The sequence below is a fragment of the Podarcis melisellensis genome, assembly GCF_964234715.1.
Source record: "Podarcis melisellensis genome assembly, chromosome: 13".
Lineage (NCBI taxonomy): Eukaryota > Metazoa > Chordata > Lepidosauria > Squamata > Lacertidae > Podarcis > Podarcis melisellensis.
The window spans coordinates 27,888,930-27,900,167 of NC_138545.1; the positions used below are offsets into that span (position 1 = coordinate 27,888,930).

Genomic DNA, 11,238 nt, shown 5'->3' on the forward strand with positions numbered 1-11,238 from the left:
CCTGGTTTTGCAGCTCAATCTTTTAGCCGCTACACAACATCATCACTGCACTGAAAATGCCACTGCATGGCACTCACTTGGTCCATTGTCCTCACATCTCTGAAAGTGTCCTGCCTTCCCTGAGGGGGATACCCTTTCCATCCTCCTTCTCCTACTCAGGTGATACGCTCTCCGGCGGTGACCAGGCCAGAAGGAACGACAGAAAGAGACACACACCATAAAGAGACGCTGGCAAGTGCTGACTTGGTGATCTGAAAGTACAGAAATGGGGGGTGGAGGTGGGAGGACAACATGGGCCCTTGGTTCCTTGACTAGGGTTTGTTTTGCAAAAATTCCTCCACTGTCACAGCCAGGTAACACTCTGAAATGCTTTGGCGTGAACTAAGGGGATACAGACCTTGCAGGGTATGGGCAAAGTGTCATTAAGTCACGTTGAAGGTGATTACGGGGTTCATAATCTGGTTGCTTTCCTACAAAACTTCTTTTAACATCATGCCTAGGTTGGAGAGTGCCTGCCTTTGGAGCTGACCTGATTGCCTTCTTGAGGAAGGGGTAAAGAGCTGTGCAGGGCAGCAATGAACTCTTGCTCTAAATTTAGAAATGTCTGAAAGGAGCCAATGCACAAACTGCTCAGCTCAGTCCCCTAGAGAACACAGGCTACATCCATACCATACATTTAGCACCCTTAAGGAATCCTGGGAACTGCAGTTGGTTAAGGGCGCTAGGAATTGTAGCCCCGTGAGGGTTAAACTACAGGCCCCCAATTCTTTGGGGGAAGCCAGTTGCTTCATAGAATCATACAGTTGTAGATCATCTAGTCCAACGCCCTCCAATGCAGGAATAGGCAGCTGTCCCATACGGGGATCAAACCTGCAACCTTAGTGTTATCCGCAGCATGCTCTAACCAACTGACAATGTGCTTGAAACGTATGATGAGGATGTGACTCTGGGAGGAGGAGAAAAGTGCTATCCTTCATTCTTTGTATCGCACACCATTCCTGCCCCAAGACAACAGGTTGAGGAATGGGAAAGCAGAGGATGCCAGAACTCAAGGCCATTGCTTGGAACACACAAACAGCAACCAGAAAATTATAAGCAAGAGACATGGTCCAGCTCACAGGCACAACAACTATCTGTTCAACCCAGGCAGCACTGCCATTTACTACTAAAAGATTAGCATTGCGTTTTTTGTGACTCTTGTTTTGCATAGTGCTTCCCATCATTTATTGCACTTTCTTTCACAATGACTTTAAGAGAGAAGCTTTTGATACTGATCATTAATATTAAAAGCCTGAGAACTGTATTTTGTTACGGGCTGTATTTTTGTTAGTTCCCAGGATTCTTTGGGGGGAGAATAAGAATGCTTTAAGTTTATTGTGTGGATGGGAGCAGAGGGATCTGAATGAAAACAAGGCCCTGAGGATGCCTTGAAACCTTGGTATAAACTCTGTGATAGAAGAGTTTCTCTCTCCTGCATGGTCCCCATTCTGCCCTCTCCCACTGCAAGGGAAGAGGGATGTGAATAAGAACTAGGAATTAAGAAAGTAACTGTAAGAACCCAAACACAAATAGCAAGCCTAACATGGCATGCAAAATGTGCTGTGTTTTATTTTCATGTATGGTTGTTCAGAATCACTTTATGACAAGGGTACGGGTTTCCAGCAAATGCCATTGCTGCTGCCACAACCCAAATGCTACCACTGAATGCAATGCTAAGACGTATCAAGTTCAGGAATGCTCCAATCCCCATGGAGCATAAATCCAACATAGAAGACAACCTGTGGAATTGGGAAGAGGGCACAGAATGACCCTCTATATATACCAAGTCAGATCATTGGTTCATCTAGCTGACTGCCAACATCAAACCATTGGTCCACCCACATTGATTGGAAGTGGCTCTCCAAGGTTTCAAGCACTGGAGATTCCCAACACTATCTGGAGGTGTCAGGAATCGAACCTGGGACCTTCTGCATGCAACGTACATTCACTGCTACAGACCTTCCTCACCTCCCCACCCCCCTGTGTCTGCCACCAGAGACAGCTGCTTCCCTCTGCCCAATTCTAGGGCCACCTCTGCTCATCTGACCCAGGCTCTATTTGCACTGGGAAGGAAGCTGCTGAGAACGAGTCAAGAAGGCGCATTTAGGGTGAATCTGCACTGGTTAGAGCAAGTGAAAATTAGAGGGGAGGGAAATGGCAGGGACTCAACAGCACTTTGCTCATTTCTTGGAGGTAGAGATGCGCTGCAGCAGATCTTTCAGAGTTTGGGTACAGGACCATTTAGGTAGTTAGTAACAAGAAACACAAGCGAGACGAGCCAAGAGGTCCTTTGCTTATCCACTGCTTCTACCTTAGGTCATTCTTCTTACAGCAAGTTCAGAGGTCAAACAGTAATTAGCAGTTGATTCACCTGAAGTAACATGCCTCCTTCATCCCTTCTCACACACCCCCACCCTGCCCCTTCTCAGTGCAACACAATCTCCCCTTCACACTCATATTTATTTCAATCTAATATTACACACTAGATTGCTCACATGATTCTGCCTTTAAGAATTGCTTCTCTCATAGTTGGGGCCTGTGTACTGGGGGAGGGAGGGGAGCTGCTCTGGACTGGGACCCTGGCATGGAGCACATGGGGACTTAACTCTTTGTCCCTGCTGCAGTTTTCCAGGGAATCCTTCCCATAATGATTTGCCTGCTGAGAAACCTCCCTGAGCATCTGCCATGGAGACCTTGTGTGTCGCTGCAGAGGACACTGAAATCCAGTGCACATTCCACACTCCATTGATGTAAGAAGCAAGGAACTGGCCAGGCAACTATACTCTGGCTCTGCCATTGTCCTGGGTGAATTAGCCATGCTCAGTTAGGGAGGGCTGAATGTGATCATTTCTTTTTCTCTAACTTTCTCCTTTTTCCAAAATTAAATTCAATTTGCCACATTTCTGCATCAGTTTGCAATTCCTCATAAATATTCACCAGCACACATTTCTCCAAATACACACATTTTTCTATGCACTTTGGCGTAATGTGCGCATTTTTGCAAGCAATTTTTTTAAACCTAATGCATTTGTGCACCTTATTTTCATTAATATATGTAATTTGATGCACACTTACCCCCTCCCAATATGTGTATTTTTGCACAATGGAGAACTGCATCGCAAAATTCAGAGAAGTGTGATATTCAAATGATGATGGTGTTTTTTTTCTATTTGCACATTATTTCAGGAACAATGTATTTGGTAGGTTCACATGAAAAGATAAACCGAAGCAAATTTCTTTCCACAATTCCTAGCTAGAATTCATCCAAGACACTCCCTAAGTAACAAACTGTAAGGAAAGAGAGGTGGTGGAAGCAAGCTCCTTTCCTAGGAAATATGTCTTGTCTTTCATTACTGATCTCCTTATTGAGGAGCTTCAATAAGCTTACGACAAAACTCCAAACATAGTTTGAAAACCCCAATACAATCTGAATTTCCTTGAATTAATTTAGATGTGAGGACACTGTAATTCAGCCCATGTGTTCCTTCCAAGCTGGAACGCCTGTCAAAGATGTCTGTGTTCCTATTTCCAGATTCCATCTAAGTCAAGCTTACTCAGGTACATCCTGAAACACTAAATTCTAGGTTGCTGTTTGCAAGGCTCCTGCAATGTGATTTCTCACTGCATTGCTTGGCCTGTGAAAATCTTGTTTCTCTTCTTCTTCAAGGGATTTGGATTACTCACCGCTTTCGGTTGCAAGCGACATGTTGGAGTGTTTCACTGCAGGGTCGTCGTATCCTTCAATATCAATTTCCCTCTGAATGTCAGCTTCATAGTCCTGGCACGGGAGGAGGGGGAAGAAAAAGGAATAATCATTTAAATACTCTATAAAGCCGCTATCAAGTGTTCCAGATCACAAACCTCTGTGTTAGCCTAACAGGGGTAACCTGACATTCTTTGCACAAAGTTCAAGGCGCTAGTCCTCATTTTTAAGCTTCACTCGCAACATTCTTATAGAAGTGCACTCTTTGTTTTTGTTTTTCCCCACCTGCGTCTGAGCTGTCATTCCCTTTGGGCTTCCGTCCACTGTTTCCGTGTACTTCTTGTTCTCTTCCTAACACTCAGCCTGGAGGTAACATCCCCTGGTTGGCTGGATCTGTTGGAAATCCGAAAGGAAGATGAACAAGTTAGGAAGTTTAGGACCATGAAGTGATAGATGTGGGTCTTTGTCCTAGAAGAGATAACTTAAGAGCAGATTGACTGCCCTGCTTTTTTCTTGGAAGATAACAGAAGCCACCTTTGTCTATATGGTACCTAGAGACTCCCATGGCAATCGCTACAAGTCCTTACAGCCCCTCTGCCCTACAGTGAATATAACCAGCTGAATATAACCAACAGCAAACCATTTGAATCCTCTCTCTGGTTGCTTCAGATATAGCCATTTCCTCTAGAATTACCATCCTTTGTTTTCTCACTTTTTATGGAGCTTCCAGAAAATATAGGTCTCAGCCCATTGCATCCCACTGTTGGCTCCTGGTGTTTACCTAGACCTGATTTGGGAATAATAAAATGTAATAGCCCCATAACTTGCCTAATGCAGAAAGGCAAAGCGCAGTGGCTCTGTTGCCTTTAATTAAACACTTCCTGTTTGCAGGTTTATTCTATTTAGAATTCAGCCTCTCTGCTCTTGCTCCCATCACGCCCGCAGAATGCTGTTTTGGGGGGACTTACACCTGGATCAGGCTGCTTCCGTTTAGCTGGCTGAGCCAGAATCATAGAAACATAGAGTTGGAAGGGACTCTGAGGATCATCTAGTCCAACCCCCTGCAATGGAGGAATATGTAGCTGTCCCTTATGGAGACCTGAGATGGAGGGGCAAGTTATGCCAGTGCATGGGTTTTCTCTATCCTGAATCTACCACCAATCAGTTTAACCGAATAACCTCAAGCTGCTTATATTAGAATATATTTCTATTTTAATGTTTTAACATTGTTTTACTGTATATTTTTTATTATGGGAATTTATTTTAGTATTTGTGTAGCTTGTTTTGAAACCAAACAATATACCGTATTTTTTGCTTTATAAGACTCACTCTTTCCCTCCTAAAAAGTAAGGGGAAATGTGTGTGCGTCTTATGGAGTGAATGCAGGCTGTACAGCTATCCCAGAAGCCAGAACAGCAAGAGGGATCACTGCTTTCACTGTGCAGCGATCCCTCTTGTTGTTCTGGCTTCTGAGATTCAAAATATTTTTTTTCTTGTTTTCCTCCTCCAAAAACTAGGTGCGTCTTATGGTCTGGTGCGTCTTATGGAGCGAAAAATACGATATATATAAAAACCTTGCATGATTGGAGGAAGAGAAAAAAATATTCATATTCTTCTTATTAAGCATCATTTTATAATCTTCCATGGTGTCCCATTCAGTCAACCTTTCCCCATAGAACAGGTGTCCAGCAGGCCCTGATCATATTTGTTACACTTTTCTGCACCTTTTTCCAGTTCTATGATATCCTTTTTTTAGATGATTTGTTCAGAACTGTATACGGCATTTCAAGTGCAGCTGCTTTGCAGATTTATATGAAGACCTATTAATCTCAACAATGCTAGCAGGTTAATTTTCAGTCCCTTTCCTAAAAATCTCTAGCATGGGATTTGCCGCACACCCCCTAATCACCGTACACTGAGTTGAAATACATTTTCTGAAGCACTAGGAGGCGCTGTTCAGCAAAAGTTGCTGAGTCAGGGGGGCTGCCAGAGCCTAGCATACCAGTGGAATTGTCTCTGCTTAGTCACCTAGCCAGAGAGTGCAAAAAGCCATTGCAAGAAACCAGACTTTTCTTGATTCTGCACCCCCTTTGTGGTCCAATTTCCAATGGGGTAAAAGCAGGGGCTGTTCAGGGCCTCACTCATCTTCAGCATCTCAGCAAAGTCACTGTCTAGCAGAGCTAGCAGGCTGAGCTACGAACTAAGAATTTGGTTCAAAAATTGGGAAACCAATATTTTTCCAAATTTCAGTTCCGTTCTCTACATGAAAATTCAATGGCATTTCCTTGAGCCCTTTATCTAATATACATTTTCATGTCTGCAATTTTTGGCTAAGATATTATTATAAATTAATCTTTAAAAAAATGATTTCCTGCCAACCCTTCACCACCCGATCAGGTTCAAGCAGTTTAAGAATGCAATATTAAAAACTGTTTAAAACAAATTAGATGTCTATACCTCAACCGAGGTAAAGAGATGTATCTGCATAATAGCGGTGCCAGAAACACTATTTTTGCTGGCAGCAGGGGGGAGGGAGAATTCCACAACTTCTGGACTACCACAGAGATTGCTCTCTCCTGCGCTGCTAGCCCCAACATTTATGAGGGCACAGCAGAACGGCCAGGAGGGAACCATGCAGAGGTCACAAAAATATATATTTTTACAAGCAATTTAACCATAATATGATGCATTTTGCACATTATTTTAACTATATTAGTGAAATTCTGCACCTTCCTCTAATGTACATTCTTTGTTTGGAGAACAACATTCAGGGTGCAAATTTCAAAATTCAAGTTTCAAAGTTGCATTTTCATTCACTATTGGTTTGGAAAGTGCAAGTTGGGTAGGTTTGCATAAAAACGCGGACGCTGATGTATTTCTCCTGATCACTATTCAAACCTCAGGGACTTCTTATGCACACCCAAGCCCTATTCGCCTTGCTGTACCAGCCAGTCTATGAGGAAGGCAAGATATAATTCAAAGCAGGGCTCAGCAGGGCTTAGACCCAGAACCTGGTTTCTCTTGCCAGGAGTTCAGCCCTGGAATCACACGAAGCAATTTACTGAGTGTCTCTGGGCATGTGCAAAATCCTTGGTCCCATTGAGAAACTGTAATCATATCTAAGCTTTGGCCCCACCCCTGCAAAATTGGCTTCCAGTTTAGAGGGTCCCTGTGGCTTCCACATCGACTTGAGCAACCACAGCTCTCATTTTAAGAAAAGAAGCTCTATAAGGAATGTTGCCCTGGTGATGCAAATTATAAACTTCCTCCTCCCCCAAAAAACCCCAGATAAATGCTAATCAATATGCACAAAATGCCCCAGTCCACGATTTGAGCTTTTATGTAATACCTAATTTGGCTTTTTTAAAAAGAAGAGCTTTGAGGGACTGCATATTAAGTTAATGGAGTTCTATGGTACCACACCTTAGATAAACTTTATCTTTTTCCTCCTGCGCAAGCTGGGCTGAGCTCCTTATGCACCAGCTGATGGAGCTGCAAGAGCAATGCTGCAATGGACTAAGCCTCCTTGGGATCCTGCTGCTGCAGAGCCCCCTTCATTGGCAAGTGTACAAAGGGAAGACTGAACAGGTGCATGTTGGGATGCTTTATAGGCACACAGTCCCATTTAAATACAAGGCATTGAATATGATGGCCCACAGAGTATTGCTCAGCTCTGTGAGTCAAGCAATTCTCCTGTTTTCCCTCCACTTTATAATTTCTAGATGGGTTGATGCTCAGACTCCCTTCCACCCCCTGCCAAATCCTCATACAGAAGACCATCCCATACCTCACTCTAGATCCCTGCCCAACTGCTGCATTGGCAAGCTTGGCTTCTTCTACCTTCAGCTAAAGCCAGCATGAGCAAGCAACAGTTCCTTCCTTCTACAGTTCCCAAGCATGCCCATATGGAAGTTTTTCACCTCGTAACCCTCGGTCAGTGATGGCCGAACTTGGACCTCCAGCTGTTTAGGGACTACAATTCCCATCATCCCTGACCACTGGTCCTGTTAGCCAGGGTTGATGGAAGCTGTAATCTCAAAACAGCTGGAGAGCCAAGTTTGTCCTGTTCTCAGTCATCATGTCTCTGTTTCCTTCTGCAATCTGGACTAATAGATGCTAAGAGATATCGAAAGCAGGAATAGCTCAGTGTTAGAGCATGCAGAAGGGCCTGGGATCATTTCCAAATGTCTCTAGGTAGGGCTGGGAACATTCCCATCTGAAATCCTGGAGCACCAATGCCAGCCAGTGTAGATCTGTTGGGAAAATGTTAGGCTTGGTGGGGGGCAGATGCAGCCTTCTCTATTTGGCCCTCTAGAGTCAACCAGCCTTTCTCAGCCTTGGGTCCTTAGATGGTGCTGGACTACAACTCCCATCATTCCTATCCAACATGGCCAAAGGTCAGAGATGAAGAGAGTTGTAGCTCAAGAACATCTGTTGACCCAAGGTTGAGAAAAGCTGCTCTTGACTCTCCCCAGGCCACACCCACTCTTCAGTCACATGACTGGGATGTGTCTTTGAACTCAGATAATGCATCTTGGTTGCCTGCATGGAGGACAGAGAGGGGTATGTGGAGAAACTTACATTTGTTGCTCCGCCCATGTTTGCCTCTGGCTCCACCCACCTTTGGCATGTGGCCCTTGGAAAGTTGCACAGAGAGGAAGGTGGCCCTCAGACCGAAAAAGGTTCCCCACTGCTGGTGTAGACAATACTGAACTACATGAACCAATGGTCCAATTCATCACCAGGCAGCTTCCTATGCTGGAAACCAGCTGTGATCTATTGGCAGATATCTCCAAAACATCTCTCGCCTACCTTTTATTTTTATTTTTTTTAAGAGATCCATGACTTCAGTCAGAATATGCCTATTGCTAAGCCTAGTCACTAGACAACTATGTCTCTATGGAACACCTATTATATGCAACAAGAGCACCAGGCAGTTCCATTTCCATCATCTGATAAAAAAGGTACTGTACAGCTGGTGAAGCTAAAAAGAGAAGCACAGCTTAAAAAGATCAGGCATTGGAGCATGTTCCATGCAAATGTAGCTTTAGACACGGTCTAAAGCTGGGTTGCTGGAGGGACTACAACTCCCATCATTGCAGACCATTGACTGAGGCTCATGGGAGTTGGAGTCCAGTATCTATTACCACATGTTCTCTATCCATGATTTTAAAGTCAGCTAGGGATGGAGAGAAATACATGGCGGTGCAGAGAAAGTGAAGAGACAAAAATCATCCAGCACCCACAACACACACACCCCAAAATAGATCACAGAGTAATCCAATGGATTTGATAAGCATTAGGTTCAGGACACGCTAAAGGAAGCCTTTCTTCCCACAACACCAATGTCTTTAACTTCTGGAATGAATTCCAAAAACATTTGGAGATGACGACCATTTGCTTAGACAGGTTTTGCAAAAGGGAATATGAATTCACAGGGGATAAGTGTATCAATTATGAGAGTTGGTTGATTACAAACTTCCCAGAGTACTTTGGCCACAATGGATATATTCTGCCTCCTTTGTTGGAAGCTGCAGCCAAGGAAGGTGCTGTTGCACTAAGGTCTTGCTTTTGGGCTTCCCATAAATATCTGATTGGCCATTGTGAGAACAGGACTGGATGGGTCGTTGGACTTATTCAGCAGGGCTGTTTTTATGTTCTTAATCTAGCGGTCACTGTTCAGAGACAGGGGGTTGGAGTAACAGTCTGATCCTATATGTGTCACCTCAGAAATAAGCCCCAAGGAGTACAGTAGGACTTACTCTGAGGTAGGCATGACTCTTAAACAGACCTTTGGTCAGATCCAGCAAGGCAATTTCATTATCCTCATAGGAAAGCATCAATGGAAAAGAGATGCTAACTTCTTACAAACTCCTTGTTTGTCCAAAAGTGACATTCATAGCTCTTAAACATTGACAACCTTGCATAAAGTATCCCAACATTTCATTACAGAAGAGTTTGTACACTGTAACCTCCACCCCCTCCTTTTGAAGACAAGAGCATTGAAAAGGATGCTGTCGACAGCTTGCAGACCCACACCAGAAACAAGGAGCTGCACATCGCAAAGAGGAAACCAACCAACTTTTGCAAGCACACAAAGCAGGTACCTTTCTTGGCAGGAAAAGAAAAAGAAGCAGTAACCTGCAGCTACTTTCCTTAGAAAGAGAGAGAAGCAAAGGTGGGACATGCCTCAGAAGTCCAAGCAAAGACCAAACAGCTGGTGGAGAAAAATTGTTGGAGGCTCCTCAAACCTCCTTGAGATTTTTTTTGGGGGGGGTATTTAGATTAAATTCTCTGAAGAAGGTATGGGGAACTACAACTTCCATCAGTCACAGCAAGCATGGCCAACTGGGTTTTTTTGTTGGCACCAAGCTTCTCAAAGGGTTCCTTGGCCCCTTCCAAGAGCAGCCTCTTCTCCCTCCTCTCACATTGCCCTCCCTTCCATGTCCTGCAATCTCCACCCTCAACCCCCTCCATCCAAAGGCTCCCTTGAAGAACCAACTTATTGTATAAGGTTACCTACCTGTATGCTTGCAGAGAGAGCTCGATGGGAAGGCAGAGAAGGTTCAAGCCAGGGGTCTTTCTGCTGCTCCGTGGAACCCCTCTCTCCTTAGCGGTTCCCTACAGCCTGCAACAGGCGGTAATGAGACGAGAGAGCTCTCCAGAGGAGCTTCAAAGTCCTGACTCATGGCTGCTGCTTTAATCTTGCAGTGACACCTGGCATCAGGGGTGTTCCTGGTGGGTCTAGATGCAACTTTTTTCCCGAAGGACCAGTAAACAACATTATCTGGAGTTACCATGAGGTGCAACCTCCCTGCTACCCATCCGTGCTCTTGAACTTTGCTGGCTTGCCCCTCCCATCTCACCAGGACTGGTCTCACCAACATTAGAAAGGTCCCGTAAGTTTCGAGCGATTCCAAGCAAGGCCACCTCTTCTTCCTCAATGAGCGCTTGGTCCTCCTGGGTCACGTTGCCTTCTCAGCTTCGTATCCTCGAGATAAACTTGTTTACAGATCTCAAGGGGAATTCCTCTGCTGGGGGTGGAGGGGTGGGGGAAGAAGGGGGAACCCTCACAAATAGAGTCACTGGTGTTTTCCTTTTGGATTGATGTGGTTTTTTTCATTTAAAAAAAGTTTCTCGTGAGGATTCCCTCTTTTGGCTGGAGGCTGATGAGCACCGTTCACAGCTTTCAGCTGAAATGGCTGCTAGAAGAGGAAAGTAAAGATGAAAGCAAGGCAGGAACTGTATCTGTCTGGACCTTATTAACTTTGAATGAGTTCTCACGGGTGCATTTTACCTACCTGTACTTGAAATAATCAGAAGCAGTGTTCTACTTAGAAGCACATACAGGTTGCATGTATGTCTGATGTATGCAAGGCCTCAACTGTCTGGCAAAGCTTCAGTTAAATGTAGAAGCACATAACTGTAACCAAAGCACAGGGCCTGGGGAAAAAGTAAAGCTCCATATATTAGAATGGTTTAATCAAGTTCTATGT

General features: G+C 44.4%; 1 protein-coding gene across 2 annotated transcripts in view; it reads right to left on the reverse strand.

Moving 5' to 3' along the window:
- Nucleotides 1–10,424, reverse strand: part of SLC4A1 (solute carrier family 4 member 1 (Diego blood group)) — a 43,769-nt gene extending 33,345 nt beyond the window's left edge. Inside the window, exons 1-3 of one of the 2 annotated variants that reach the window (XM_081886237.1) lie at nucleotides 10,266–10,424; nucleotides 4,028–4,135; nucleotides 3,724–3,817 (exon numbers count right to left, since the gene is read on the reverse strand). In XM_081886237.1, the coding sequence (XP_081742363.1) occupies nucleotides 3,724–3,817; nucleotides 4,028–4,045 (112 nt within the window). In that variant the 5' untranslated portion in view covers nucleotides 4,046–4,135; nucleotides 10,266–10,424. Of the gene's footprint in view, nucleotides 1–77; nucleotides 235–3,723; nucleotides 3,818–4,027; nucleotides 4,136–10,265 lie in introns of those variants that run through there. The other variant, XM_081886236.1, reaches the window with a different exon arrangement.
- Between the last annotated feature and the right edge of the window lie 814 nt (nucleotides 10,425–11,238).